General features: G+C 53.3%; 9 protein-coding genes across 9 annotated transcripts; 5 read left to right on the forward strand and 4 right to left on the reverse strand.

Annotated features, from left to right (window-relative positions):
• Positions 1 to 184: 184 nt before the first annotated feature.
• MTR10 (Nuclear import receptor) lies at positions 185 to 4,061 on the reverse strand (the record flags this gene model as incomplete). The annotated part of the gene is made up of 6 exons (XM_062908862.1): positions 185 to 1,808; positions 1,862 to 3,148; positions 3,214 to 3,304; positions 3,412 to 3,693; positions 3,772 to 3,861; positions 3,933 to 4,061. The coding sequence occupies 6 exons, from the start codon at positions 4,059 to 4,061 to the stop codon at positions 772 to 774; spliced, it is 2,916 nt and encodes a 971-aa protein (XP_062772021.1). The 3' UTR covers positions 185 to 771.
• Positions 4,062 to 4,454: 393 nt separating this feature from the next.
• QC763_122980 (uncharacterized protein) lies at positions 4,455 to 5,211 on the forward strand (the record flags this gene model as incomplete). Its single annotated transcript, XM_062908863.1, has 4 exons — positions 4,455 to 4,880; positions 4,947 to 4,973; positions 5,034 to 5,102; positions 5,158 to 5,211. Exons 1-4 carry the CDS (start codon positions 4,599 to 4,601, stop codon positions 5,209 to 5,211), a joined length of 432 nt encoding a protein of 143 aa, XP_062772022.1. The 5' UTR covers positions 4,455 to 4,598.
• A 177-nt stretch (positions 5,212 to 5,388) lies between these two features.
• Positions 5,389 to 8,668, reverse strand: QC763_0027060 (uncharacterized protein; the record flags this gene model as incomplete). The annotated part of the gene is made up of 4 exons (XM_062905469.1): positions 8,410 to 8,668; positions 7,505 to 8,357; positions 6,087 to 7,436; positions 5,389 to 6,023 (listed from the first exon to the last, which is right to left on the reverse strand). The coding sequence occupies exons 3-4, from the start codon at positions 6,475 to 6,477 to the stop codon at positions 5,389 to 5,391; spliced, it is 1,026 nt and encodes a 341-aa protein (XP_062772023.1). The 5' UTR covers positions 6,478 to 7,436; positions 7,505 to 8,357; positions 8,410 to 8,668.
• Positions 5,605 to 6,226, forward strand: QC763_0027070 (uncharacterized protein; the record flags this gene model as incomplete). The annotated part of the gene is made up of 2 exons (XM_062905470.1): positions 5,605 to 5,871; positions 6,068 to 6,226. 2 exons carry the CDS (start codon positions 5,605 to 5,607, stop codon positions 6,224 to 6,226), a joined length of 426 nt encoding a protein of 141 aa, XP_062772024.1.
• Positions 7,123 to 10,401, forward strand: QC763_123000 (uncharacterized protein; the record flags this gene model as incomplete). The annotated part of the gene is made up of 2 exons (XM_062908864.1): positions 7,123 to 9,443; positions 9,498 to 10,401. The coding sequence occupies 2 exons, from the start codon at positions 7,123 to 7,125 to the stop codon at positions 10,399 to 10,401; spliced, it is 3,225 nt and encodes a 1,074-aa protein (XP_062772025.1).
• A 669-nt stretch (positions 10,402 to 11,070) lies between these two features.
• On the forward strand, positions 11,071 to 13,011 carry QC763_123010 (uncharacterized protein; the record flags this gene model as incomplete). The annotated part of the gene is made up of 2 exons (XM_062908865.1): positions 11,071 to 12,212; positions 12,283 to 13,011. The coding sequence occupies exons 1-2, from the start codon at positions 11,982 to 11,984 to the stop codon at positions 13,009 to 13,011; spliced, it is 960 nt and encodes a 319-aa protein (XP_062772026.1). The 5' UTR covers positions 11,071 to 11,981.
• A 370-nt stretch (positions 13,012 to 13,381) lies between these two features.
• Positions 13,382 to 14,743, forward strand: QC763_0027100 (uncharacterized protein; the record flags this gene model as incomplete). Its single annotated transcript, XM_062905471.1, has 2 exons — positions 13,382 to 13,411; positions 13,607 to 14,743. The coding sequence occupies 2 exons, from the start codon at positions 13,382 to 13,384 to the stop codon at positions 13,793 to 13,795; spliced, it is 219 nt and encodes a 72-aa protein (XP_062772027.1). The 3' UTR covers positions 13,796 to 14,743.
• Positions 14,596 to 18,058, reverse strand: XLR1 (Xylanolytic transcriptional activator xlnR; the record flags this gene model as incomplete). The annotated part of the gene is made up of 2 exons (XM_062908866.1): positions 14,596 to 17,657; positions 17,710 to 18,058. The coding sequence occupies 2 exons, from the start codon at positions 18,056 to 18,058 to the stop codon at positions 15,163 to 15,165; spliced, it is 2,844 nt and encodes a 947-aa protein (XP_062772028.1). The 3' UTR covers positions 14,596 to 15,162.
• A 233-nt stretch (positions 18,059 to 18,291) lies between these two features.
• QC763_0027120 (uncharacterized protein) lies at positions 18,292 to 19,173 on the reverse strand (the record flags this gene model as incomplete). Its single annotated transcript, XM_062905472.1, has 4 exons — positions 18,292 to 18,377; positions 18,645 to 18,810; positions 18,999 to 19,103; positions 19,132 to 19,173. 4 exons carry the CDS (start codon positions 19,171 to 19,173, stop codon positions 18,292 to 18,294), a joined length of 399 nt encoding a protein of 132 aa, XP_062772029.1.
• Between the last annotated feature and the right edge of the window lie 8,502 nt (positions 19,174 to 27,675).

A 27,675-nucleotide genomic window follows, 5' to 3' on the forward strand; every position in this document is an offset into this window, starting at 1 on the left:
GTTGGTTGCCATGCAGCAACGCAAGTCACTCTCGTTGTAGGCTCTTTTCATTTCTGTTTTGTTTTCTTCTTTCCCTTCCTGTCCTCTTCATCCCTTCCTGATCACCAACCCTAACTCGCTTTCCTCCTCTTGAATAAACCTATGTCCCTAAAGCAACTGTTGCCCTTTCCCATCCTGCTTTTCCCAACCTCTCCCAAAGGCCAATCGGCCTATGCAGCAACGAATACCACCATTCTCCTGGTCTTATAAATACTTGAAGAGAAACGATAAGAATTGTAGGTTGTATGAAAACATGACAGAATCAAAAGACAGAAGAAGTGAGGGAAAACTTCAGGCTAAAAGGAGATACAGCAAAAGGGTAGCAAAAAAAGACGAAAAATAGGGATGTTGATACTATCTACATATAAATCCTCCACAACACAATTCAATTATCTTCGCTTTCCGTCGTCGTGGCCCTCATCCCATCTAGGTGTCGTAATGCAACTGTCTTTCCCACCGCTGTCTTTCGGTCTCTTCTCACTCCTTTGATGCCCTCCTCTTTTCCTTTTCGTTATCTTTTCGCCCCCCTTCAAAAACATCGCATGCATTTCAGTATCCCTCCACCAGCTACCTGATATACCACCCGTCATAAATTCTCCACTTCTGCGCCCAAGAGACGAATTCGAAAATATATGCACAGACACATCCCAACCCGCAAAATGTTTCCCCCTTGTCCACCGCGAGAATCTCCCTGACACCAATCCTATAAGTCCACCCATACCCGCAGCGTATCTACCCAGAGAAGTGGAACTGGGTCGCCTCCAACTGTCCTAGACCATCCCGAGGCGCCACATACCGGCGGCGGTATGTGTTGGTAAAGTCCTGCATCAGAATACGGATCTGTCTCCGGTCGGAATCTGATCCGCTGAGTTTCTCCTTAATCTTGCTGAGAAGGCGGTTGGCTTCCACGGGCGTGACGGTTCCCGCGGGAAGCATTCGGATGGTGCTCTCAACCCACGCAGCTGTCTCCTGAGGAAGGAGCTGGAACATGTGCAGCAAGACGCCGCTACCATCGGCGAAACAGTCGCTGGGGAAGGTGAACATCATGCCCGCCATGGTCTGTTTGATCAGCGCTCCGCCCTGCTCGAGCAGGAGTTGTTTGACAATCTGGCGAAGCTGGGCGCCGGCTGTTCCAAGGGCATCACTGGAAGTGGCTGGGTTTGGCCCACCGTATGTGAGGAGATCGCGGATGTAGTGAAGGGCTGCCGAAACGGGCTCCTGCTTCTCCAGGGACAAAGCCGAAATAGCAGCCTGAAAGATAGGGGTGAAGAGCGGAGAGGGAATAAGTTTGGTGGGATAATAAAGAAGGGCGTCGATGAGCAGGCGGTAAAAGTCCTCAATGACATCTGGGAGATCGATAGGCTTAATATCGCTCATAGTACGGAGAACATTTGTCGCCTGCGCCTCGAAGAAGACATAGATGTCGTTAGTAATGCCATCTTCGACGTGTTCTCTGTCCTCTGAAAACTCCCTCAAGACTGCACTGGTGGCCCAGAGGAAGCACCCCTGCTTCGATGCGGCAAACCCTTCAGCCAACTTGTTGGCCAATGGTCCGAGAAGAGGGGTGATGGCGGTTCTGTAAGAAATCACCATGTTCCGCCAGCACCGGCACACACGCTCGCAAATTGGGATGAACGTGATGAAGTTATCCAGGATGGTTGACAGGATCGGGAACACCTCTTGCCAGTACTTGACCGCAGGATTCTCCTGGTCACTGGGAATATATGGCACCACGTATTGTGCAAAGTTAGTAAGGAGGTTGATGTGATCTGACAACCATGTTAGTGCTAATCCAGACAGGTGTCGCGCAAGGAGAACGTACCAGCAAGATCAACCTTGGATTTCTCGTCCGTTGCTTGGTTGGCCTTGACCATCAGCCGGTTGATCAAGGGGTCGCAGTACAGCTTGAGCAAGCGGTAAATTTCCTCTGGCTTTTGAACACCAAGGACGACAGCGACGCCCTCAGTAACCTCCTCCTTGCTAGGCATAGGAAGCTTGTCAAGGATGCCGTCGTAAAAAGCCTGCAGCTGGATCACCTGCGGGCTGAGCAGGGTCTTACAATCAGTACAAAAGTACTTGAAAGACTGAGCCGCAGCGCGCAGAATCTCCTGCGAGTCAGCTTGAAAGGAAGAGACGATATACTGGAATTGAGACTCGAGAAACTCCGGATGGGCCGCAGTCCATTCGGTATAGCGGCCAAAAACCATGATGGCCGCGAATCGAAGCTTCTCGTTGCTCACGGGGATCTGCACCAAAAGCGGGAAGATTTGGGGAAGGACAGAACTGTCACCATTATCCACCATGCGTCCCATAGCACGCATGGCAAAAAGGGGTGCCTCCAACGATTGCCAGTGGGGAACAGAAGTGGGAGTGGCAAGGCCTCCAAACTTCTCCTGCCACAATTTGATGGCGTCGTAGACCTTGGTAAGGCATGCCGAGACCCCCATCACCTCGCAGGAATCTTTCAGCGTATCTCCCATATGATGGCGGAACTCTCTGAATTTCTCCTCTTGCTCACGATCGCCGTCGAAGAGGTCAACATTGTTGGGGTCGTCCGATGCTGGATACTCGAGCTGTTTCAACAGGATGTCGACCAGCTGGGCAAAGACGTCCACGAGCTGCACCCGAGCCTCCATGTAATGGTCCAAAGTGAGGTACTGCTTGAGCTCGTACCAAAAGTTGAAGGTATAGTGGAGCACGTCCTTCTCCTTGTCTCTGGCGCAACATTCAAGAAGGCAGTCCACAATAGGGCGGAAGTGTTGAGGGTCGCGAGCAACCAGCAAGGCCCAAGACTCACCAGCCTCGGCGAAGACGCGGGTGATCGCCTTGAATCCCTCGGTATCGTCCTCGTCGACGAGAGCCTGAATGCGTGGCCTGAGCTCAAGAAGCCTCGGAAGGAGGAGGGCAATCGTATCGCGATTGTCATCCACCTCCTTCGTCTCTCGGCAAATCACAGTAAGGCAGTCAGCAGCAGCCAAAAGCGAGTTGTCGTTGGCCACTCCATGTAAAACCGCACTCATGAGAGGAGAGCTGACCACAACACCCACGGGCACCTCACGCAACCATGAGCTGATGCAGTCGAAAAGCTGAGGGTTGGTAGCCGCAGCAGCTGCCAAGTCGTCAGCGAGGAACCACAAGAGTCATCCAGGGGCCAAACCAGATGGGGAAACTTACGAGAAGACTGTGCATAGTTGATAAGCAGTTGCACCACCTGCTCAGCATTGTCCCCCAGCAGTTCCGATGTCCTCTGGGAGAGTTCTTCTTCCTGTCATGACCCAATTAGATACTGATCCCAGGCCGATCCACCAAAAACGGAATGTCGCGAGGTAAAGATAGAGGTAGAGGCGTGTCGCAAGATATCGGTCCACATACAGAGAGGGTGATTTTTCGTCCTTCCGTGACTTCTTCTGGAAGGACACGGAGGAAATCCAGGATGCAGGCGTGGCTTGTGACGTCGTTCCCAAGAGTTGATACAACGGTGGGCAAAACATCCTTCCATGTCTGCATCTGGATCGCCAAGATTGCGAGGCAGACACAAAGCTGAACCCGCACCGGCTTAGGGCCGGGCGCATATTTCTTGAGCAGCAATAGGATCTGGCTGCGCAGGGCTGGGAGGTCGCCCTCGGACACCTGAGTTGCGAGGTCATATGTAATCTTGGAGTCCAGTCAGCTTCGGTTCACCACAGCCTGATGTTTCTTGCCAGGGGTCGTCTAGTGTGCATGTATTCGTACCTTGCCCTTCAGGGTTGTTGCCGCGAAGAGCTGTGCTTCGGCCTCGGTCGAGCTCTGAAGTATCGAGATTGTTGTTGTCCAGGCAGCTTTCTATGATGTTAGGGCCAGGTTAGCATGGTGCACTGATTCGGCATGCCCCTTGATATGAGCCTATCACTCACAGACTTCTGGAACTTGGCCAGATAATCGGCGGCCTGCTTCTTCTTGTCATTATCCCCGCTCCGCATGGTCAGCATGGCCTGCAGCACACTGCCGACGGCAAAAGCGTCCTCCACGCCATTTGAAGCCATGACGAGAGCGTTGCGACGGTCGCTTGAGGGTGGTGGACGAGGAGGTTGGATGGTTCACTGTCCAGTTGGTGGGGTTGGATGAGGCAGCTGTTGTTGAAGCCGCAAAAGACGTATGCGAAGATGGCCCCTCCCTCCAAATTATAGCGGCAGTAGATAGCTTTCCTGGCGTGGTGCGTCTGGCGGTTGCTGGTGAAAAGCTCGGTTCTTCGCGCGGAGAGGAAGGAGGCGCCGCTTGATTAGGCGGGGTTCGCGGGGGGGTGGAAGATGATCGCAAGGTTTGGTTCACGGGCAAAAGCTTGGTGTTGTTCGGAAGGTGGGATGGGTCTCTTGTTTTAGACTTTCTTTGGCGAACGTCGGTCCCTCATGCAAGCAAAAGAGAAACGTCAGGCTGCCCGACAAACCGCCCCCACCATGAACGAAGCCAATTGCAGTGGGACGCCGTGGCTTGCCTGTGGAAGAGAAAAGGAGGGGGAGTGTGCACGGACCGTCTGTTAGTGGTCCTCCGGGTCTTGGCCTTGGGCCTGGCAGCTTCGCCAGATGGATTTCTTTGGGCGAATTTCACGACACGCTCGAGCGCGACAAGTCTTAAAAACACCAGCTTACCGCAACCGCACCTCCCACCGCAATCGCATCCATCCACACAGCAGCTCCACGCCAACAACCCGTTCACACTACACAATGACTGGAAGAGGAGGAGGTGGTGGTCGTCGGGTTCTGCTCCCACCAATCAACTTTCTTTTCAAACTCCTGCAGCAGAGAACACCAGTCCAAATCTGGCTCTACGAGCAGCTCTCGATCCGCATCATTGGCATTATCCGTGTATGTGGCTCCTTCTTATCCTCTGTCTATCGCATCCATGCGCTAACCCTCTCTTTTTCGTTGCAGGGCTTCGACGAATTCATGAACCTGGTTGTAAGTCTGGCGCATACCAATACAACATATCCAATCGCGACCTGACACTGTACCCCTTAGATCGACGATGCCGTGGAGGTCAAACAAATCTCCAAGACGAACGACACAGAAACGAGAAGAAATTTGGGGGTACGTTGAGATGTTTCTCCTGCAGCGGGCGATTCTTGTGCTGACTAGACACCAGCAAATTCTCCTCAAGGGCGACAATGTGTCCCTTATCCAGAGCTATTCAGGGTGAAGGGTTGAGTTTCATAGAGGGCGGGAATGGCCGGGAGATGGGTATAATTTTGTTTCGATTGTCTACATATGTCAGGGTTGGCAAGAGAAAAAGACGTTACACGATTTGGGATACCAGAGGGAAAGCGGGACAGGCAGGCGCACGGCAACCGATTGACGCAGGACTATCAGACTGTTTTTATTTTGCAGCTGGAGGGCTTTTGATCTCGCCATTCCCGAGAATGAGCCCGTCCAGAGGTTGATCAAAAGGACCAACAGGTACTGCCCCCTCGGACGGAGACAGGAACTGTTCAGACAGGGCTAAGCCATATAGCAATACAGGAGACTCTTGTTGCCCTAGCTCAGCCGACTTTGCGCTGTGTCGGCTCAAGAAATAGTCATAAAACCCTTTGCCATGCCCAAGCCGCCTGATGGCGCCGTTGTTAGGATCGATGTCAAATGCAACCCCCGGCATGAGAATGAGGTCGAGCAGAGTGCTCTGCGAGTGCTGGGCGTCCGGGCCACCAAAGACTCTCTGTCTCTCGTGTACGGTGGCTGGGTTGATGCTTGGGATGCCCCATCTGTCTGGCGTCAGGCCTTCATAATCTGCCAAGTCTTTAAGGCGCACCATATCCATGACCCGCACGGGAAGAGCTGGAGATGTGGCTGGGTTTTTATGAAGGTAGGGCACGAAAACTTCCTTTCCGGAGGCTAAAGCGTGTCTGACGATGGCGTCTGTCTGAATTTCGCCGCCTGGCATGGACAGAAAGACACTGACTCGTTTGGCCTTGACAAACGGCGGAAAGGTTTTGAGTTTGTTGAACACGACCAAGCCTGAACAGCAATCAGTTTTTACAATACCGCGTGTGTGTCTTCAGTTACGGGTCGGCATCCTACTCTGTGAGAGAACAGACTCGGGAGTCATGGCCTGGAGCTTGTGCTTCATAGCCGTCCGAAGTTGTTGCTTGGCGGCGTTGAGGGACGCCATCGCAAATTCATCTGTTACTGCGCCTTCGGGCATTGAAGTTAATGCTTGAAGTCTCTTGGTGTGTTTCGATGTCAAGATTGCTGAATGCGGATATGCGATTTCCTTCCCAGCTTTCTCCAAAACCCCCAGCTGGTTCCCCAGTGATGCTGGAGAACGTTGAGATTGAGGCTGATAAAAAGGCGCTAGGAGCTCCGTTCGGGAAGGACGGCTGCGTGTTGGCAATCCAAGGCTTGGCCTGATTCGGGATCGGGAGTCTTCAACCCCAAGCGTCTGATATGTCGTCAGAGTGCAGCCGCCCATGCTTCTTGGCCGGAAGCATTAAAAACAAGCCTTTTCGTAGCTGCGTTCTCTCCGCCAACCAAGCTTGTCTCCTAACTAAAGTTCTCACCGTTATTCAACCCTCATATACTTCATGAACTAGTCAGCCATGAGTGTTTGTGTCTTTCAGCCTTCCGGATGCCCAGTACAATTCCGAGGAGGCAGCGGATAGAGCCGCCATATCAGATCCACTGGAGATGGCCTGAGCGGGGCACATCTGGAGGTTGCAACAAGTGATGGATTCCTGGCCGGTTTTTCTCTACAAAACTCGGATGCAATCCCCAAACCCCAAACTACCACAGCCATCTCGCTCAATAGAGACTCGGTTGGAAGTGCGCACTCGGTGGCTCTAACTGGCTCTGTGTAGCACACATCCATCTTGAGATATCAGATCGGAGGCGGGGCGGACCTGCAGGACACTTATCCAGCCGTTTGGATCTGATCTGTCCCGGGACTCCCGTACCCTCCAACCCATTGTTAACGTGCCTCTCGTGTTTTCTCCCACCCGTCATTGAGACCCGGGAACCCCCATCGCCCCGCAGTCGCGTGGGTTACGCCTGCCAGACTGGTAAAGGCCCTCGAATCACCTGGATCTCTATCCCAGAGAGGCAGGGCAAAGACAGGCATATGTCGTCGTCAGGTGGCAGGCAAGGTCCATTGGCCCCAGCACCAGCAAACAAACTAGACGCGCCAGATTTACAATCCATCCCACTCCAACCTCTAGTGCCAGGTTCCGCTGCTGAGAGAGAAGGCAAAGGCCCCACGCCGTCGCCGGCCTCTCAGTTTTCCATCCACAGCCCCTCCATCCACAACCACGCCAGGGAATCAGATCAAAGCCAGGTCACTCTCCTCCCTGCAGATTCCCATGGCAGCAGATCCAGATTTACGACGAATACGCCTACCGCTGCTGACGAGAGCGACAGCGACAGCGACAGCGACACCTACAGCGAGCCTGTCTCAGCATCTGGTTTTGGATACGACGATTTTGACGAAAACGAATTTCACGAACTTGAAAACTTCAGCCAACAACCGGCACCCATGACGCAGGACATGCCCCCGCTCCGCTCGACGGCGGGCTTTCAGAGCCCCTCGTACGGCTCCGTTACACCAAGAGGATCCAATGAGTCTATACCCGATCCTGAAGTCGAGGGCAGCGCTGCGCACCAAAGACAAGAGTCTTCTGGATATGGTAGCAGACGATCGACACGCGATTTTGAGTCGCGGCGACGGCGCACCAGCTCCCAAGCTAGGTCGCTGTCGGTGACTATGAGAAAGTCGTCGCGCCAGTCGCTGGGAAGCTCGACTACTGTTGGAGGACTGGAAGGCCGATTTGGAACCACCGAGACGTCGCTGTTGAACGATTTGACGGAGAATCATACGGCAACGGCGGATGAGATGGACGATGACGATTCGAGATCCTATATCTTCGAGTCGGAGATTGACGAGGGTGATGAGAACGACCCCCCAGACAACTCTCCCTATGCCCAAGTCAGGGCTTCCGTTGCGCCGACCGACAACACAAGTCTTTCCATCAACACACCACGTATGTGGGCTTTGTCCATACTTTTTTCCTTTCTCGGATCTTCTACCAACTTGTTTTTCTCCTTGAGATACCCCAGTGTTGCCATCACACCCGTCATCGCATTGCTACTTGTACATCCCCTCGGTCTCTTGTGGGACTATCTTCTAAAACGGTCTGACGATCCACCGGATGAGTACGTCGATGGCTTTCGAAGCGAGAATGCCTCCATATATTCATCCGAGTATCCGTCACCACACATCATTCCATGGGAGCGAAGAGGCGTATTGGACAAGATTCGGCTTTGGCTTTCTCAGGGTCGTTGGAACGAAAAGGAGCACAGCTGCGTCTATGTCAGCAGCAACGTATCGTTTGGATTTGCTTTTGCAACAGACGTCATCGTTGAGCAAACGCAGTTCTACAAGCAGGAGGCCAGCATCACCTATCAAATCCTCCTCACCTTTTCAACCCAAATTTTGGGCTACACGTTTGCCGGGCTCACACGGCGATTTTTGGTCCGACCAAGCGGCATGATTTGGCCTGGGACGCTTATGTCGGCAGCCATGTTTACGACGCTCCATAAGGAGGAGAATAAGGAGGCCAATGGCTGGCGGATTAGCAGATGGAAGTTCTTTTATGCCGTCTGGTTTGGTGCCTTTGTCTTCTATTTCCTTCCTGGGCTTCTGATGCCAGCTCTAAGCTACTTCAACGTCATCACGTGGTTTGCCCCCAAGAATGTGGTGGTTGCCAACCTGTTTGGCGTCGTGTCAGGTCTGGGACTGTTTCCCATGACATTTGATTGGGCTCAGATTGCCTACATCGGGTCACCTCTGCTTACCCCGTTCTGGGCAGCCATGAATGTGGTCGGCGGCTTGGTGATTGTGATGTGGATCATCGCACCAATTGCGTACTACAGCAACTGGCTGTATTCTTCATACATGCCAATTCTATCAGCAGCCGTGTTTGACAACACTGGTAGCGTTTACGACGTTGGCAGAGTTCTTACCAAAGACTTTCTGTTCGACAGGGAGGCTTATTCAAATTATAGTAGGGTGTTTCTGCCCATCACCTATGTGCTTAGCTACGGCGTTCAGTTTGCCGGGCTTGCAGCCCTCATCACGCACACGGTCTGCTGGCATGGGAAGGATATCTGGAGACAATGGAAGCGGTCAGTTGAGGAGGCTTCGGCGGAAACCAAAGGCACCTACGAGCCTGTGGCCGGTGTGCACGAGGACCGACCCCGGAGGGGATCCGGCCGTGGTCGGGTACCAGCAACGGAACCAGCCAGGTCGTCTCTAAGTATCGACAACCTCATGACTCGAGAGGATGTTCACAACCGCCTGATGAAGAGATACAAAGATGCCCCCATGCTTTGGTACTTGATAACGTTTGTGTCGATGACCGCCGTGGGTATCTTTATTGTTGAATAGCAAGTTGCTCTACCCTATACTCCTCACGCCACATCATATCTAACCGATTGCAGCTACCCTATCCACCTTCCCTGGTACGGCCTCCTCCTTGCCCTGGGCATTTGCAGCGTCCTCTTCATCCCCATTGGGATCATCATGGCTGTCACCAACCAGCACAGCAGTATTTATCTGATCTGCCAGCTCGTCGCCGGCGCACTCTTTCCCGGTCGTCCGGTAGCCAACATGGTTTTTGTAACCTACGGTTACATCTCCTCGGCCCAGGGCATCAAGTTTGCTGCTGATCTCAAGCTTGGCCACTACATGAAAATCCCACCCCGGATATTGTTCGCTGTCCAGATGGTTGCCACTATTGTGTCCTCGTTGACTCAAATTGGCGTTCTCAACTGGATGTTTGTCAACGTACCTGGGATTTGCACCCCGCAGGCAATCAACGGGTTCACCTGCCCAATCGCACGAGTGCACTTCAACGGGTCGATTCTCTGGGGCGTGGTAGGGCCATCGGAATTCTTTGGACCTAACGCCACATATCGGCCATTGGTTTGGGCATTTGCCGTCGGTGGGATTTTGCCTATTCCGCTGTGGCTATACGCACGCAAGAGAAAGGACTCCATCGTTCGCAAGATCAATCTTCCAGTCTTGTTCGGATCACTCGGATGGATTCCCCCGGCGACGGGCTTGAACTTCTCGGTTTGGGCTGTGGTGTGCTACGTGTTCAATTACCTCATCAAAAACCGAGCCGGAGCCTGGTGGGCGAAATATACCATGACGATGAGCGCCGCTCTGGATTCTGGCCTTGCCTTTGGGATAGTGGTGGTGTTCTTTGGTTTCATCTATCCGGGCTGGATGAAGGGCTTCTCTTGGTGGGGAACAGAGGTGTACAAGCAGGGCTGTGACTGGCAGGCTTGCAGCTATTTGGAGGTGCCTGATGGAGGCAGGTTCGGGCCTGATAGATGGTAATGTTTTTTAGGAGAAGAGGGGGTGAATGATGATGGAAACGTGGTTTATGAGATTATGCATCAGGTTCCTTTGGATCACACGCGAACACACCCTGATATTAGACAGGTAGCATAGAGATTTGGCGGCTTGCATTGGAAGGGGCGTTTTTGAATTGGATGAACTGGATTAACACACTCTTTACCAATCGTGACAAGGATTGGGCATCTCTGGTCTGATTTGGCATACTATAGGTACGGCAACCGTATCTCCCATCCTCGTCGAAACCGCAACTTCGATGAAACACCAGTCAACTCATATGCCAAGTTTTACGCTTCAAAGCTTCTTGAAGGCACGATAGCCTAAGCAAACGCCTTGCAGTCACCTTGTGAACATATGAACAGAGCTGCTGACCGACTAACCATCTAACAATCCGACTACACCACTATCGGAGCTTCCCCAGAGGGCATTTCACCCAAACAGGATGAGTTCTCGATCACATCACCACCTCCACTTCACCTTGTCCCGACAGCTTGTGTTTGAGCCCCACCATAGCACTTCCCCCACAATTAAACACCCCGCAGATAATCACGGGAAGTCGCGACTTCCTTGCGTTTCCAGCGATTCAAACGCGTCTCTCAATTTACTTTTCCAGCTCTTCCCTCCCTCCAGCAACCAGCTGTGAAGCTTTGGCTCCCCCATTGTTTTTCGTTGAGCTGCCTGGGAGAGACAGCTTAGCTTGCGATCTTTCGTCTCTTACTTCGTCTTTGTCCATTGGCTGGCGATTCATCATTCCATCCGCGGTGTGTGCCTGCCCTGTCTTTCAGTGCGCGACAGCTTATTGGCCAATCGCACGACGACCGCTTCGCATCTCAACATTGCGTCTCATTCCGCCCTGGGTTCAAAATCATGGCTGGAGTTAAGAACGAGCCTGAGAACAACCCCGGTGGCAGCAGGGGCCTATCTCCAGCGACTCATTACCCAGAGTACTCCAGGTGCTGACGATAATGCGTTTATCAAGCCCGAGCCAGAGGTCTACTAGGCCATCAGTACCGCACCTTTGCTTTGCTTTTCCAATGCGGGTTGGTGTGTACAACCTCAAGGGTCAACTTGCAGAAATCTCGGTTTGTGTTGCTACCTTTTTTGTTTCATTACAGATGGGGTTTTTGATGATTGGTCATTTTCTTCTGTGGACTTGAAGCACTATGTTTGAGGTTGCCTTCAGCTTTTTCATCAATCAGTCGGACATTTCTACACACTCCGCCACTTTGTTCACATACCTTCTGTCGCTCATCTTGATAATTGCAATGTAATTTGTTCATGTCCCACTACCTTCCGATAACTTGATGTGCCCGTCAGGTCATCGGACACCACCTCTCCTTGCTTCTCAGTAGGTTGTGAGAAAATCGAGGGGACACTTGAAGTAAAGGGCTGTCTGCCATCTTTTGGCGCACCTGTAGGGCTTCTGGTTCGTACGCATAGTTCAGTGCTCTGGAGCCAGGCTGTTTAGACCCTAACCCTGATTGATCAGTCTTCTGAAGCTACAACCCCAGCATGTTCGGTTCAGCGCGCTCCAACTGAACAACCACGCACATTAGCAATCCATGACCATGGCGCACATGAAGAATCCTCTCGCAACACCCGATCAGATATTTCGCCGAAGCTCATTGGACTCGCCCCCTACCGAACTTCGAGATGCGATATTTTTCTCGGCCCAGTGCCTTACCCAAGCAGCTGGCATCCTCCTTCAGCTCCCCCAGTCCGTCACCGCGCAAGCCAATGTCCTCTTGGCGCGCTTCTGGCTTATAGAACCAATTATGTCACATGAGTTCAGCGTATGCTCGCCATCACCCCTCGCTCCCTTTTTTCTGTCTCCCATTCTAACGTTCATATATATGCCTTCAGGACGTATCAGCAGCTATTCTCTACACGGTCGCCAAAATCAGTCCCTGCCCTTGCACGCCCAGGGATCTATCCAACGTCTATGCCTACCTCCTCTCGAGCTCTTCCACGTTCCTATCTCCTCCTGGCAGCAACCCACCGAAGAACATCCCAGATGACTACTACCAATCCGAAACCTCCTACCAGGCTTTCCACTCGCGGATCCTGTCGCTGGAGCACCTCATCCTGTGTTCGTTGTCGTTCGACACGACGGTGTCGTTGCCGCATCCCCTCGCGATTACATACCTCCAGTCAATGGACTTTTTGTATGTCCCCAAGGAGAAGATCACAAGGAGGGTGGTCGAGTATTTGAATACTGCTTTGCTGTCACCGCAGTTGCTGTGCCTGACGACTCAACCCAACGGGCTGGCAGTGGCGGCGATTTACAATGCGGCGAAGGATTTGGGAGCCAAGATGCCGGAGTGTGAGTGGTGGGAGGTATTTGATGTGGATAGAGAGGATCTGGGGTTCTTGGTGGTTGGGATGAGAAGTTTGGAAGGGTGGGTTGGGGGTATGATGGGGGAGGAAGGGGTGTTGGGGAAAAAGAAAAGGGGGGGGATGATAACGAGAAAGGAGGTGAGAGATATTTTGGGGGGGGACAGGCCGCCGCAGGAGGAGGAGGAGGATCCAGAAGTTGTGATGGCGAGGAGGATGGATGAGAAGATGAGGGAGATTGAGGGGGATGCCGCGTGAGAGGCTGCGATGGTTTGTTTTTCATGATACCCTGTTTGAGCGAGGCGGAGGTTGATCAAATGATACGTGTCTGGCGGAGGTTGATATCACCTTGTTTCACAAATATGATTGAGTTCCGGGCATGCTTTCGGTTTACGTTTTTGGAGGCCGGCATAGTACCTTACGTGGGTAAGGTGAAGATCATCAACGGATACAGTGGGTCTCACGTTGGCATGTGTTCGTTGAACGTCTGGACTGGCCGCTAATATCACTCAAGAAGACAGGGTACATGCCTTCAAAAAAAGCTAAATCAACCAGGTATCATACGCCAAACTGTTAGCTGGGTCTATTCTCGTCAGACTTCCAGCTGCGCATCTTCCGGGGCCTCTACATGCCTACCTCACCTGAGGCTAGCATCCACGTACGCATTCCAACACTATTCCATCGAAAATCATCATGCTATAGACACCTTCCTTCTTTCTCATATCACACAAGCCCCCATAATTCAACCTTCACGATTAGCTCGCCCCCCAAGATTCCGCGAGATATACCCCACGATACCGAGCCTCATCATCTCTCAAGCGTTCTGCGCGGACTTACACGCCATCTGCTCTAGCTCCCAGACAAAACCCGCTTCACCAAGCCCCCAAAGAAATCCACAACACCACACCCTCTCTGGCATCCCGAAAGGCCAACCATGTGCTGCCCGGTACCGGCCGGGCGGTCCCCAGCATTCGGCCGCGCCGCTGCCGTCATGTCATCATGTTCAGCCTCCTCCCAGGAGCGCCGCCGAGCAAATCCCTAATCAAAAACAGGCAATCCGAGCCCATCCCATACAACCTATCACCGTCTCCATCGTTCTTATCCCCGTCTTCTCCAACCCCATCCATTACATCACACAATTCTCACCCACCAAGCCACCAACCTATTCCGTCTTTTACTTACCCAACTAGCAAAACCAGTCCCCCTTTTCACCGCCATTATTTTCAACATTGTCAACATCTTGCTGGTCGTATTCTCTTTTTCCCCCGTTTTTCGGGAAATCATTTCCCCTCATACCCCCCCCTCTCCCCCCTCTTTTTGCCTCTCCCGACCCCAGAAACCGATGGCGATCCCCGATCCATCCCGCATTTCTTTTCTTTTCTTATTACCCCAAGCAAAGGAAAAAAAAATGGTTTCCCCGCTCCCCAGACCCAAACACCCCAGGATCTCAAGCCTAACCCCCCGCATTATCTCCGTGTTTCTCCGCTTATTTCCAGCTACATGACTTCGCAGAAGAGATCCACATGCCTCGGTGGTCTTCACAACTGCAACCACGAATGTGGAAATCCGGTGATGAGCGAGCGGACGGGTGCGTGGGCTGTGGGAACACACAGCAGCAGCATGCAAAGTCTCCATGATAGTTGCATTGTGGGATTCCCACTCCATCGAGCGACTTTGCGCCAACGGCTGCAGGAAAGTCGGTCAGTCTAGTTCTGCGTGGTCATGAGATCAAGACCAGCCTCTGCTGGCTACATTCAAAACAGGCTTTTGTAAAGTATGTTTTGCTTGCATTGGACACACAAATATCTACATGTAATGTCAAACCGCAAAAGGTAAACTGGAAGCCAAAAGTTGAATACAACGCCGAGAACCCAACCTTTTTGTATGGCACAAATACACATTGTTGAACAACGTCGTAGGAAAAAAGAGGACATTGAACCTATTTTGAAATCCAATAGAAGACAGACACACCTAAATTCCAAAATACAAACCAGACCGTTTTTGATTCCCGTGTAATGTGGTCGATCGGCTAACATCCCAAAAAAAAGTTTCGTTCACAAGTTCATAAAAAACCCACCATATCCACCCACCCACAGAAAGCCCGCCATCGCCACCCGCCGAGAGAAACCGAAGGAAAGCCCAACCTGACCATCAAGAAAAAAACCCAACCAACCATCCAAACCCCTTCCCCCCCTCCCCCTCCCCTTCCCTTTTGGGGTTTGAGAACAAGCCAGTGTGAAGAACGCCATCCAAAACAAAGACAACCAAAGCCCACCGTGTATGTATAGCGAGAATTAGAAAATAAATAGAAGATATATATAAGTGTAGCTCGGCATTTGGGGCGAATGCCAAGAGATAAGGGGGTATATGGGCGAATATTGGGGAGCGTAAGACAGGCGGGTGTGCCGTCTAGAGCGCTAGGCCAGTGCCGTCACCTGTCCACCGGTACAAGGCCAGCAGCTCCCTCCGGCGTTGATGTTGCTCGCCGAGGTCCTCGGGAACACGGCCCCGAACTTGGGCCAGAGCGCTGCGCATGACCCTGCTGAAGTTGCGCTGGTACTCTGTGTTGAGTGTCACGACGCAGGCCTCGTGGGCGCGGATGATTGTCTCGCAGGCCTTGACCACGCTTGGTGACGCCTCCAGCTGCAGCTTATCGGCAATCAGTAGGAGAAGAAACGAGCCTTGGAGAAGGTAGATGCCGAAGAAGAAAGGCATAAACTCAAGACCGGGGTCAAACTCCAGGATGTTGCTAATGGCCTCGGCGGCTGAGACAGCATGCCCAGTGGCGGTGATGAAGCCCTGGCTACTGATCCAGAGGTCATTGTCATCGAGAAGGTTGATAGGATCCCACTTGCCGGTAAGGAGGATGTGTAGTACGTGCATGACATGAGTTCCGTAGGCCATGACGATGCGAGTTTGAATGTCGCTCTCTGTCATCCGGCTAGAGTTGGTGTGGACGCTGTGAACGCTATGTACCGATGGGGTGCCAATATCAGTAGGCATATCGTTGGCCGTAGGAACACCGGCAGCCTCGGCGGCTTTCTCATCGGCAGCTTGCGCTTGCGCACTGAGGCTCAGGTTGCGCTGCTCGAATCTCTTCAAGCTCCGCTCATAGATTTCGAGATGCCGAGTGATTTCTGATGTCTGATCGTCCCACTCCCGTGAGGAGCGGAAGCCAACACCAAAGCGGGGGTGGTTCCTGGCGTGGTGAAGGTCGACAATCTCGCCGAGAATGGTCATCAGGGGAAGGAAGTAGCCATAGATGCTGTGGCCTGTGCATTCGAAGCAGGGCCCTCGGCCGCGAACGCTTTGAGAAGACTCGGGGTCTGAAGCGAGCACATTGGGGTCCGTGTAGGCATGGAAAATGCCGTTTTGATAGTCGGTGTCGTCCATTGGCTGATACAGACCATCGCACTCAATATCAAGGAGGAACAGGGGGCGATTGTAGCAGAGAGCGAGGTGGCGGTCAACAATGTAGACGATCCACCAGATCCGTCGTCTTTCCTCACGCTCCTCTTCCGTGATAACTCCCTGAAGACTCCCAATCTCTCCACGCTCTTCGCCTTCTTCGCTGTCGGTAGAGCCGCCCTGACGGGTGGATGGAGCGTTTTGAGGCAGCTCGCGACCGAGCTTGAGCTCACGGGCCAATGACCAAGCGGCGTTCCACCACCGAAGACTGGCGCCCTTGTATTCGCTGGCAGAGACCACTGTGGCCAGGTGGATGTAGGTAACCACATCGTCAAGAGAGCCGGCAGCGCCGAACGCCCCGGACTCGCCTGTGAGAGCGTCCATGCTGATGGAGCCAGGAAGCGCCACACCGAGACCGCCTAGGGCCACACCATCCACAATGGGGCTCGAGACTGGCGACGCCTCTTCGGAGGGCGTGTGGATCAAGGGCTTGAGCAGGCTGACGGTGAGCTCAAGAAGCTTCTGGCAAATCTTGCCGCGCGCCGAGGGGACGCTCGTCAAGAAAGGAGCTTCGCTGGTTTGGGCAGCAACCCAAAGCATGCTTGCTAAGAGAGCTGGTTGGCACTGACGAGGCTTAGTAGGGTGCAGGAACGACCGTTTTCGGAACACGAACCCCAGAACGTATGGCGACATGGGGTGCATCTGGGCTGATGATGAGCTCGCAAAGTAGAGATCAATGAGATCGCAGGCCAAGGAGAGCGGAATCATGTTGCCCAGATGCGGAACCAGCGGCTCCAAAACCGGATACCGCAGCGGCGAGTGGCTATAATTGTTTTGCGGTACGTGCGAGGCAAATTGTGGAGGTGGTGATGACATGTTCATCCATCCGGGCGATGTTGGCTCTCCGCCCATAGGATAGGCGCTAAGAGGGCTGTTTCCAAGGCGGAAGCCATTGGGGCCACCTGCTGAGTAGCCAGTTGGGCTCTGGGTTTGTAGAGCGTACGGAAGGTCAGGGTAGCTCGACATGCCGCTCTGGGCGGAGCCGTACGCAGCATGAGGAGGGCCGTTCATCATGTGGCCTCCCATTTGACGCTCGTATGCCGGGTGAACATTGCCATAGCCGTTCAGGTCCAATGCTGATGGGCTGTCCAAATGATCGCGATCCATACCGCCAGGGTGGCTCGTCATGTGAGCCTGATGAGCGGCAATCTCGGCCAAGCTGTCCATGCTCCCTGTTCGTTGGCTTCTAATCGCCTCCTCGGCATCGTTTCCCGGCTTCTCATCCGAGCTTGACTGACGTTCCTGCTTTGTGGTACTTGGGGTATCGCTTCCGTTCTCGGTGGCCTGCCCGTTCTCGCCTCCTTGGCTTGGGGATTTTTGACCGTTTGACGAGGCGGCCGCGGCAGCTTGCTGTGCGGCTTGTTGTGCCAGATCCTTTCTGGAAGCTTTTCCTCGCTTTTTGCGTTCCCGGATGTATTCGCAGCCAAGGCCAAATTCTATGGTTGTCAGGATCATGTTAGGTATTCACAAACACCAAAAGAAACTCACCAATGCAATGGGCGCAGGGATGCTGGCCGTCGCACTTTGTCCGAAGCTGGTTGCATTGATCACAAGCTCTGCTAATTCTCCTGCGGATAGGACCCGCCGCCCCTGTAGCCCTTGAGGAAGGACCATATGGGTGTTGCCTGTGCTTTTGCTGAGACCCTGCTCTGGCGAGGTGTGGATTGTGAACACCGACGTGTTGTTGAAGCTGCTGGAGGGCGTAGTGCGATCCAGGAGCTAAGCCATCGAGTCCACCCGGATGAAGATGGCCTGCCGGAACGTGGCCATTAGACATGAGTGTGTTCGCGGGGATGGCATGGTAAGGAGAAAACCGGTGGAGAGGATTGGATAACATCTTGACGGCTGGCGTTGTTGTCTTCTGAGTAAAGCGTGGTGGCGGTGAGGAGGGTGTTCGGATTAAGAAATAAGAGGTTGACGATCGTCAAGATCGTGAATTAGAGGATATAAAGACGGACGGCCTCGAGCGAGTGCAGGCAGTTGGTTGAAGCGTAGCCACGTCTGTGATGGGTAGAGAGGAGAGACGACAAGAAGGAGTCGTCAAGGTCCAGGATGGGGAAGTGGGAGCTTCTATATCTCCCCTTGGCGGATGGAAGCTGATGAGCTGCCGGGAGTATAACGACCAGCGGCAGTCTGACGGACCGAAGTGAGCTTCCCTGTAGGGAATGGTCAGTAACCAGCATGAGCATTAACGGTCTGCAGAAGAGCATAACAGAGACCAAAACAGTGGGAGGGGATCAACGCGGTTATGAAAGAAGGCGGCACGGCCATCTGCAAGATGGGTGCAGCGAGGAGGAACCCGCATGGCGGGGTTGGGGTGTGGGAGACAGGAGCAGACGGCAGGCCAACCGACAGGGCGTGACGGCATGTAAACGGGCCTTGTCGAGAACGTGGAGGGCAGGGAAGATGGATCTTCAACGTACAAGGAGACGGGTCAAAAGGAGGGGGGTGTGAAGACGAGGAACGGCTGGGCCGGTTGTGGTTGCTGGACAAGTCCGGAGCGTGTTTCTCAAGCTCTGCCCGAACCCCTAGAACCCAAAAAGCTGACCTGAGGTACGTCTTCCCGAAGGCCTCAGATGTGTCGTTCGTCTATCTTCCCGGTGGACCGTCACGAACGAGATGGCTTTGTCGGCCTCTCAGTCTCTGACGATATGCCGTATAGTGTTGAAGAGGGGCCGGAGCGAGACAGGCGCGCCAAAAGGACAAAAGGATATCCAAATCGAGCAAGGTAGCAAGTCGGTAATTTTTCTCAAGCTGTTCCTGCTTCCCCAGGGTACTTTCTGCGAGTCTGTATTGTCTGCTTGGCGTGCATACAGAGCAGGAAAGCCGCGGTTGAGCTTGTTGATCAGGCCGGCTACGATTGGTGACCGGGGCGCGAGGTTCTGGTTCAGCACAATATCAAGTATCAACTTTATATTGCCCTCGCAATATAAGCGGCGGGACGGGAGGCATATGGGGGTGAGCGAGGTATGCGATGGGAGCGCGGGGCGGGTAGCGTCGTGTGGAAGAAAGGCAACAGCAGCAACTCTGGGGAAACGGGCATCTCAGGGTCTGCTTGAGGATATATGGGCCTCGTCTTCATCTGCCAGCCAGTCTGGAGCAACCCAAGACAAGGATGGCCCATCAGGGCAGGGGTCCCAGAAGCTGGTCTTGGTGGAGAAAGTCGACGACGCTATCGTCGTAGTGCCAGCATAAAGGTTGCGAAGACGGCATGTGGCAGGCACCTGGCACTCCTGACGAGCTGTTTCTTGCCCACAGAAACACTCCGATGAGGGTCGTCCTCGTCTGCCCTGCCCTGGGGTTGCCCTCCTGGCACTGGGCCGCTCGGCACAGGCGATGGCAGGCGCTGAAGGAGGGTTCGCTCCTCGCAAAACGCCTGCAACACTCCACCCTGGATGCTGCGGTTCATCGCTTCAGGTTGAAGGTGTCGAGCCTCCACTTAGAAAATTGACAAATTGCGCAGACGATGGCACTGGAAGCGGCGGAGAAGCATGCTGCTGGCGCGTGTGGACTGTGCCATCCCCGCTCATAGTGGCCTTGGCATCGCTTTCGCTCGGCCAGAGTGCCGCCGAGGGACAGTCATCACCTCATTGTGCTGGGGATTTTTTTTCTGTGGGTGCTGCCCACCGCCAGCAGCTGGGGAAGTTGGGGCGGCAAGTCTGGGGAGCACTGGGGGGAGCCGGGGAGAAAAGATGGGGTCGGCCAACAAAGCTGTCATGGGTGATGCCGTAATGGAACTTCGGAGCTTTCAGATTTTCAGAACCAAACAGCGTCGGTTGGCCATCCATGATCCAGCACCCATGGATCTCTTGCCTCTCGACCACCACCACCACCACCACCAAATGACAATGTAGCGAGTGACGAGTAGCAACCAAATCTCCCTCTTTCGGAAGCGTTACTCGAGGGGTCGCTTGCTGCAGAGCCGCTGCACGTCCTGCGTGCTTTTGCTGCACATCTACTGCCACCCCTGTCGCTCAGGGTTGCCATCGACTTCTCCTCACGCCCTGGACAAGCGGAAGAGCTATCGTACCGCAGACTTGCTCAAACGTCCATCCAGATCCGTCCCGCCAGACGCCATAGGTCCGCCTGTTATTCCGCGCCATGGTAAGTATAAGACGTTAGGTATATGTGCCTGCTGTCAAGCATCTGGGGACGGAGGCAGCAGGAAAGCATTCCTTGTGTGTCGGGCGACTCCAGCCACCACAGGGGACGGTCCAGAAAGGGGTCTGATATTGCGTTCGTCCAAGAGAGTAGTGACTCCGTATTTGGTACATCATAGTGTATGTTGGAGGGCGATCACGGAGATGACGATATGTACATGGTGGCGACCTGAGACCGGCCTGGCAGAGTGCCTGTGTCAGTGACAGATATGACAGACATCAGTGACGCTGAGTGGCAGGTAACATGATGCGCTTGATGCACTTTGACGCAGAGAATATCGATTGGACGCCCAGCTTGCCCAGCTGAGATTGTGGGCTACGGAATGGGTGTCGAGATTCGGGCCTTGTCGATGGAGCACGGCAGATGGCAGATGAAAAGATGGGGGCTCGTCAAGCCAAGAAAGGAAAGCATTCGCCAAGCGACGCCCACTTCGATCGGGGCTTGTCACTAGGCTTGAATGGTGGAATTTTCTACAGGTAGGGTTGCTCATTCTCAATTCTTCGACAACTTTGGAAGCGGGCAGCACTTGCCTCTTGCTCAACATTCCAGGTTGATATTCCAAGAAAGGAACTCCCACTCAGTTCACCGCCGTGTCTTAGATACAGGTTCTCAAGGAACGAGTAGATCGACTGACTGACTGACTGTAGCCTGGAAGGGACATTCTTTCGCATCGCACTCTCTGAGTCTGAGGTGACCTGCATCTCCGATTCCCCAACTTGTCGTCGGTTGGGAACATCCGCAAAGCTCCGGCCATTGGAGATGCATAGCAACTTCATTACGCGAAGGCGAAATTTTTTGTTGTTTCCCATCCCCTCCTTCGTCGATCCCAGTTGCATTGACAACCATGAAAGGCGACTTGTGGTGCCACATGACATTACCTTTCACAAACACCTGATTGTTCAGTATTTCTTTCTCTCCGCAGATGTTTCCCGAATCGTCTTCCTCCTCGAAATTGCAAAACCGGTTGGCGCCTCTGCTATGACATCCAACTCCAGGCGGCATGCCAATATCGGAAACCTTATGTCGTCAATTATCGGCCGAGATAGCAGCGAAGGAGGAAGACTAGTTTGTTGAAACAGACCTGATGTCCGGGAACCAATAGTACTAGACCGCAATCTAAATGTATGCACGCATCTCAAGACTTCCCCTTGGGACCAAAATCACAATGTCATTTCAACGGCGACTAGCCCCCGGCAGCGGCATTCCGGTCTGTCTAAGAAAGTCTAGCGCGGAGTGGGAATACGAGTACATAGGCGAGATCATAACAAAATATTGTTGTAAGAGTTATCCCGGCTTACTGACGACAAAAACCACATAGACAGCGATGAACAACTTTCTTGCTACACCCCTTCTTCGGTCCCGACAATATGACTGCCGTCAAACACCAACAGTCCCCTACTCTGCTTGCACATCCAACACCTGGCTACCACTGCCGCTCTTCACCACCGAGAAGTGCAGTATGGACCATGACACCTTACCACCTTGGTGTCGCTGTGCAGCCTTGCCTCAGTCGGTACCTGGATCGCCAGATTGCCAACATGGTCAAGATCAGACTCTGGCTGCGGTACTGATTGGGGACATCCGCGCCGCCTCAAAGCTCCCAGGACCTCGTTGTGTCTCCTGTGTGTTCAGCTGCATACACTCGGATTATGGCTGGCCTGGGGGTGACTGGTACCGGCGGAGCACACGGCGCGCGGAACACTCCTCCGCAAGTGCCGCTCCTTGATTGTTGCACAAACCTTGGTCGAGACCGGCGCCACATGTCACCCACACACACCACCAGACCTCACGCTAGAACAAGCAGAGTCTGTGTGCAATCCAGTTCTCACCGAGCGGTGAGATGACGGAGGCGCATTGTCAATGCTCTCGGGTGTCAACCTACAACTCATCACCGAGGGAGGCCGGCCATCTTAACTATTTGATCGATGACGCCGGGAGACCACCAACAACAGACAAGTCGGGCAGGAGCCGGGCGCCGTGTGTGCCACCAAATCGGCTTTCTTCTTTCAACGGGAACCGGGGTCGTCACCATCCTAGCGTAGCGCATCCTTCAACGGCCGGCGGACCGAAACTCCACATGCACGCAAGATCGTGCCCACACCGTTGAGATGTTTACATGCCCCTGATTGGCCAGCAAACCAAACGACCTCTTGGTCCAAGTCTGGTTCCGAGCGGCCGTCAACCAATGATGCTTCTCCAAAAAGGCCCACTGCAGGAGCGTGCCCCGAAACCCCGTCCACATCGACGACAAGAACATCGACAAAAGTTTCTTACCATCAGAAGTGATCACTTTCTTCTGCCGACTGCAGACCAGCGACAAATATCCACTCCTCAAGTGGACATAGAAAGAAGAGGCATGCACAACCTAAAAGGCCGTGTCGCGGTCGGAACCACAGTCGAAGCATGTACTTGCAGGGAAACTCGATTCGGATACGTTCGACTTGCAGGTGGTACCTACTCTGTTCTGGGGAAGCTCCCTTTCTTCCGTGGCTCCCACGTGGCGTGCGCGAGCCACAGGAGTTAGTCCGCTGTATGCCAGCCTCCCAGACTGTTTCAATCCAAGTTCTCAAACGACTACTTACTGCACAAACAAAAAAGCCCGCTTCCGCCGGCTCAGCCATCAAACACAACTGTTCCTCCAACAGGACGTGAATTAACACTCCTAATATGGAATTTCAAAGCGAGCCTCAACCACGCGGATGGCGCTTAGTCTTCGCCGGGCTTGAGTGAGAGTGTCTGACAAGTACTCTTCCTTGCTCTCCTGCTCCGTCTAGCAGCAATCCTTCAGACTCCTGGCTGCGAACACACAAGCCCACAAACTATGGATGGGTAGTCAATGTGGTGTTCTCCTCGCTACACCCATCAACCCTGTTGGGGTGTCATCGGCAGCTGCCGATCAAAGTCTCCGCTGTACCCCGCTACCCAGCTCCCGCGGGGACGATACAACAATACAACGTCGACAGACAGAGCTGCCCAGGTCAGACAGCTGCCGGAGCCCCCCTGCCACATGGAAAGAATCCAACATCTTAGATTGTCTCGCCTCTCCTACGCTGTTTTGGGGACAGGCTGCAGTCGGTATCTACCCGTAAAGGTGCGTTCTGTTGATCGGTTCTGGGGTAGCCATATATTACATGTTGGCACACCCCGCTGCACTTTACGGAACAGGGACCGTCTTTCCATCTGGCCACAACACATGTATGTGAACCCTGTCCTCCTGAAGCAACAATCTTTGAGTCGGAAGACCGGACCTCATTAATAGGTTCTACTCACCTTCCTTTCGTGGCCATCAAGCTGTTCTCCGCAGACCGAACCTATCCTGTGCCAAGACAGCGGCATTATTTCCGGCAAGATCATGGGATCTGGATATCACTAGGTTACGTGTCGTCCGTGGTCGGCATCAGTCTTCATCTGAAGAGTGGTTGAAGCGCTTCCGAGATCTAGCTGACCACCACCTAGCTTCATGGGCTTCAGTCTTGCAGATCAACAACGGTAAAATAAAGGGGCCGGCTTTCCAGAAAAGCTTCCAGTTCCCGGGGCCGTCTAATCCCCAGCGGACAAGACGGCCTCAGGACGGCAGCAGCGATCAGTCAGCGGCACGCTGTCCCGCACTTTTGCGTACCTGAGCTGCAGGTGTCAAGCAGGTACGTAGGCGATGAACCTGGTCGACAGGCGGTTCCTTGGTGCGACCATATCTTTGACGCCGGGAACGGCTGCCATCGTGGCTATCTATCTCCAACGCCGGAGGAGTTTGTTATGACCAGGTGGTAGAATGCCATACATCCTCTACCAACAAACTGCCAATTTCGTTGCATGGTGTTCGCGGATTCTAACCCGCGGTGATCACGTCGGGAAAATGGATGAGACATGCATGCAGTTTAACACCACGTGCGGTGTGCCGGTGAACGAGTGGCTGGATATGGTGACAGCTACCACTTCCCCCAGCTACTGTTACGACGAACACACCTCGAGGTCTGGCAGCGGAAGGCGCTTGACAGAGCCGAACGTGGGTTAGTTAGGCGCCGCGTTCTCTACAGCAGACGCTCCATCATCGGAAGAACAGAGCGGTCTGATATTGGATTTAATCTACGGCGTAATTTGCAAGGTCGCCGCGGCGACATCAACAGACCTTGATCACTGTATGCAGAGTCGCCATTTCAGAGGCTAGACCGTGGTTCTTGGTGACCGATGTCTCGCATTGTGTTCCACGGTCAGGGACCACGCTTCGACAATGTCAATAGCCCGTCGAGAAAAGCTCCGAAGAGAAGCATTAGTACTAGTTTGACATGCACTAGAACACCGGCAGATCTCAAGCGTGACAGCGGGGGGCTATCGCAATCAAGAGATGCCCTGACAATACCCCTGGAGATGACAGTCATGGCACCGCGATCAATACCTACGGTTCTCCCGTACGGCTTGAGGGGGCTTTGCCGGAAGCTGGTCTCAGTTGTAACTGAATCAGATTGTACGCAGGGGACCGCAAGTACCTATCTTCGATGGTTCAGCAGAGGTTAAGAACCAAACTATTCCAGACCCAACGGTCAAACAAGGTGAAGATCAAGGTCAAGGCGAACAGGGTGTCGAAAACGGTAATACTTTGCTCCGGGCGTGAAGCCCCGTTACCTCGTGCTGTAGTGGTAGTCAGCGAGACGCCACAGCTCGATACGGAAGGGTGCTCCGCCTAAAGTCCCATCCTACCGGCCTCGTACGGCACTTGTACGATCTTCAAAGCTTAAGCCCAGGAGGGGTTTTGCGGGGAAAGAGAGTTGGGTGGTATTCCGAGAGCGTTCCTTTAAAGCACCATCCTGGGGATCGCAGTACCCTGGACGGCTAGAGAACATGTGTTGGCGACCACTGTGGTTCCGAGGCTGTGATCATCAACCCAGTCCAGATAGCTCGAGGGATTGTCGCTGGCAAGAGTGAGGGGAAGCAGCAGATGATCTTGATGATGGCCCACCTCATCCTGGGGTTCTGTCTACAAGACACATCACGAGATATTCTCCGAGCAGATCTGTCGTCCCATTTGGGTCAGAAACAGCACAGCACCCTGGCGATTACACATACACGCAGAGGCATGTCCTGATCACCTAGACATTGCCGCTGCCTGGGAGGAATTGATAAGGTATCCACCTAGATGCATGTTTCGGATGTCGTGGGAGAGGGCTTGCTCCGTTCTCCATCAAGTAAAGTTCCATGGCAGCTTGGTTTGCAAAGCAACGCAACGACAGCTACTGCCTCCTAGCACCGCAACAAGACGTCGAGCACAATGCCTGCCATGCCTCTTGTATCGACGGTCGGAGGGCCGGTGAAGCAACGTTGGAACTACACAACGAAAAGTCTAAGAGAGCGGCAGAAGTTGACTGGACTGACACAGTCTGTGTTTCGAGTTCGCCTGTGCTCTGCAGATATCTGCCGTCTGCCGGTGCCCACGAAACAATGAGAAGACGACAGCCAGCAGTTCAAGAGCGGGAAGCAAGGGTCACCCCGCAATGATTCGAATGGGTGGGAATAACGTAATCCACAAAACAGCAAGTTGATCAAACATCCACCGTTCATCTCTCTCTTCGAAGGGGACCACCGTTCATACCGAACCCAAACCCATCGTCTGAACTTTTGCTATGTATACTGCTGGTAGCTCCGCATGAATGAACAACAGCCAGAATAGCTCCGTCGTTTCAAAGAGCCACAAGTCTTGGCTGGCATTCGCCACGTAGCTTTTCGACTTCCGACCACCTACCATCTAGGTACTCGACGCATTATAGACTCATTTTGAATTGAACCCTTTGGATGGCATATCGATAGGTAAGGTGGATCCGACATCCTTCTTTCCAGAAGATTACCATTTTGGACATTTTGTTGTTAGATCACGTTGCATCTAGGTAGATACTTTGTCATCGACAATCATCATCGTTGTCGTTGTTGCATTTTGGGAGTTGACCGCATCGCCCTCCTACCCGCTATGACATCCCCAAGCCGTCTTTGCAGATTTCCAACAGCATGCAGATACACAGTCTCATTATTTTCATTCCCTCGGTGCCTCGGTGCCTCGGTATAGGTTCATTGCTGCTTGCCGTCCCGCCCCTGACCTTGTCTTTGCATGCTTCCCTCACCTGAGGTCTCAGTTCTGGTCCCCCCCTTTTTTTTTTTTTTTGGCTTCATCGTTGGAAAACAGCGGAAGTTATCTCGTTCAGTTGGTTGGTAATAATTCTCCCAGGCTCGTGAAATGGTCGGTTGTGGTATCCGGTTTGGGACAGACGGCTGGTAAATATCATGAGGCTCTCCCTTTTTTTTTTTTTTTGTCTCTGGTGTGGCTGGTGGGTGGGTGAGGGAGAGTTGTAGGAGAGAAACGGCTCAAAAGCAGACAGAGGGACGCGGCAACTCAACGGCAGACTTCCCCCAGACCAGATCCGCGTTTTGGAATGGGAGATGCCGATCCAATCGCTGGTCGGTGTTGCTCTGCTGCTGCGCATATCTATCCCGTGATCTTGGGAAGGCAAAGCAGTTTGTTCTGCGGCAGGGACTGGGGTTCGAGGGGAAGGGGGGTGCAAGAGCGGACATTCGGTTCAATGCTTTCTTTCTTTCTTTGCTCTCTTGCCACCGCTGGGTTGGTTGGTTACCTATACGGCGAAGTCCGTTCACACAGTTCGAGAAGGCAGCTTCAGAATGAACTGGCCCGTCCTTGCCAAACAATAACGGTATTGTTTATTACCCCTTTTTCTGTCGTTAGGTTACCATCTGATGTTCATCTCAACCTGAGGAGACGATCAAGGATCTGGGTCACTGCCGTTGGGACGGGCACTGTTGCTCATCGGAGTCGGCCGGTGAGGTTGAGGGAGGGTATGATGATCTTCCTTCTCGCCTTTGCAGTGTGCCCAAGCCCGCGCAGCAATTACTCTTTCATGACGGCAGTGAAGTTGCGTCGGGGTCTTGATCTGGAAGACACTGTGACGGCGGGAAATGACTGCATACCAAGTGGTAGATGGCACAGACGTCTTGATGGCATACACACATGCCCTTTTCCTTTGGTGACAGATGGGACTCCAGTAGAGCAGAGGAAGGCGAGGTCGGAACTAGGTCTATCCTTGCTTGCTACGCAGCATAGAAAGCGGGAAATCATCCCGTTGCTGCAGCATCTGGTGTAAGGTGAAGGACGGATGTTGCTTGATGTGGATATCCGATTCATGCGAGATCTTCTTCCCGTCGGGATGGAAGGTCTTCTCGAAAGAAGATATCTAGAGCGGATCGGATATCGGATTGCGTGTTCGAGATGTTCCAGATGCAGTAGAAGGAATTGGG

This window comes from Podospora pseudopauciseta, chromosome 1 (assembly GCF_035222475.1).
Source record: "Podospora pseudopauciseta strain CBS 411.78 chromosome 1, whole genome shotgun sequence".
Lineage (NCBI taxonomy): Eukaryota > Fungi > Ascomycota > Sordariomycetes > Sordariales > Podosporaceae > Podospora > Podospora pseudopauciseta.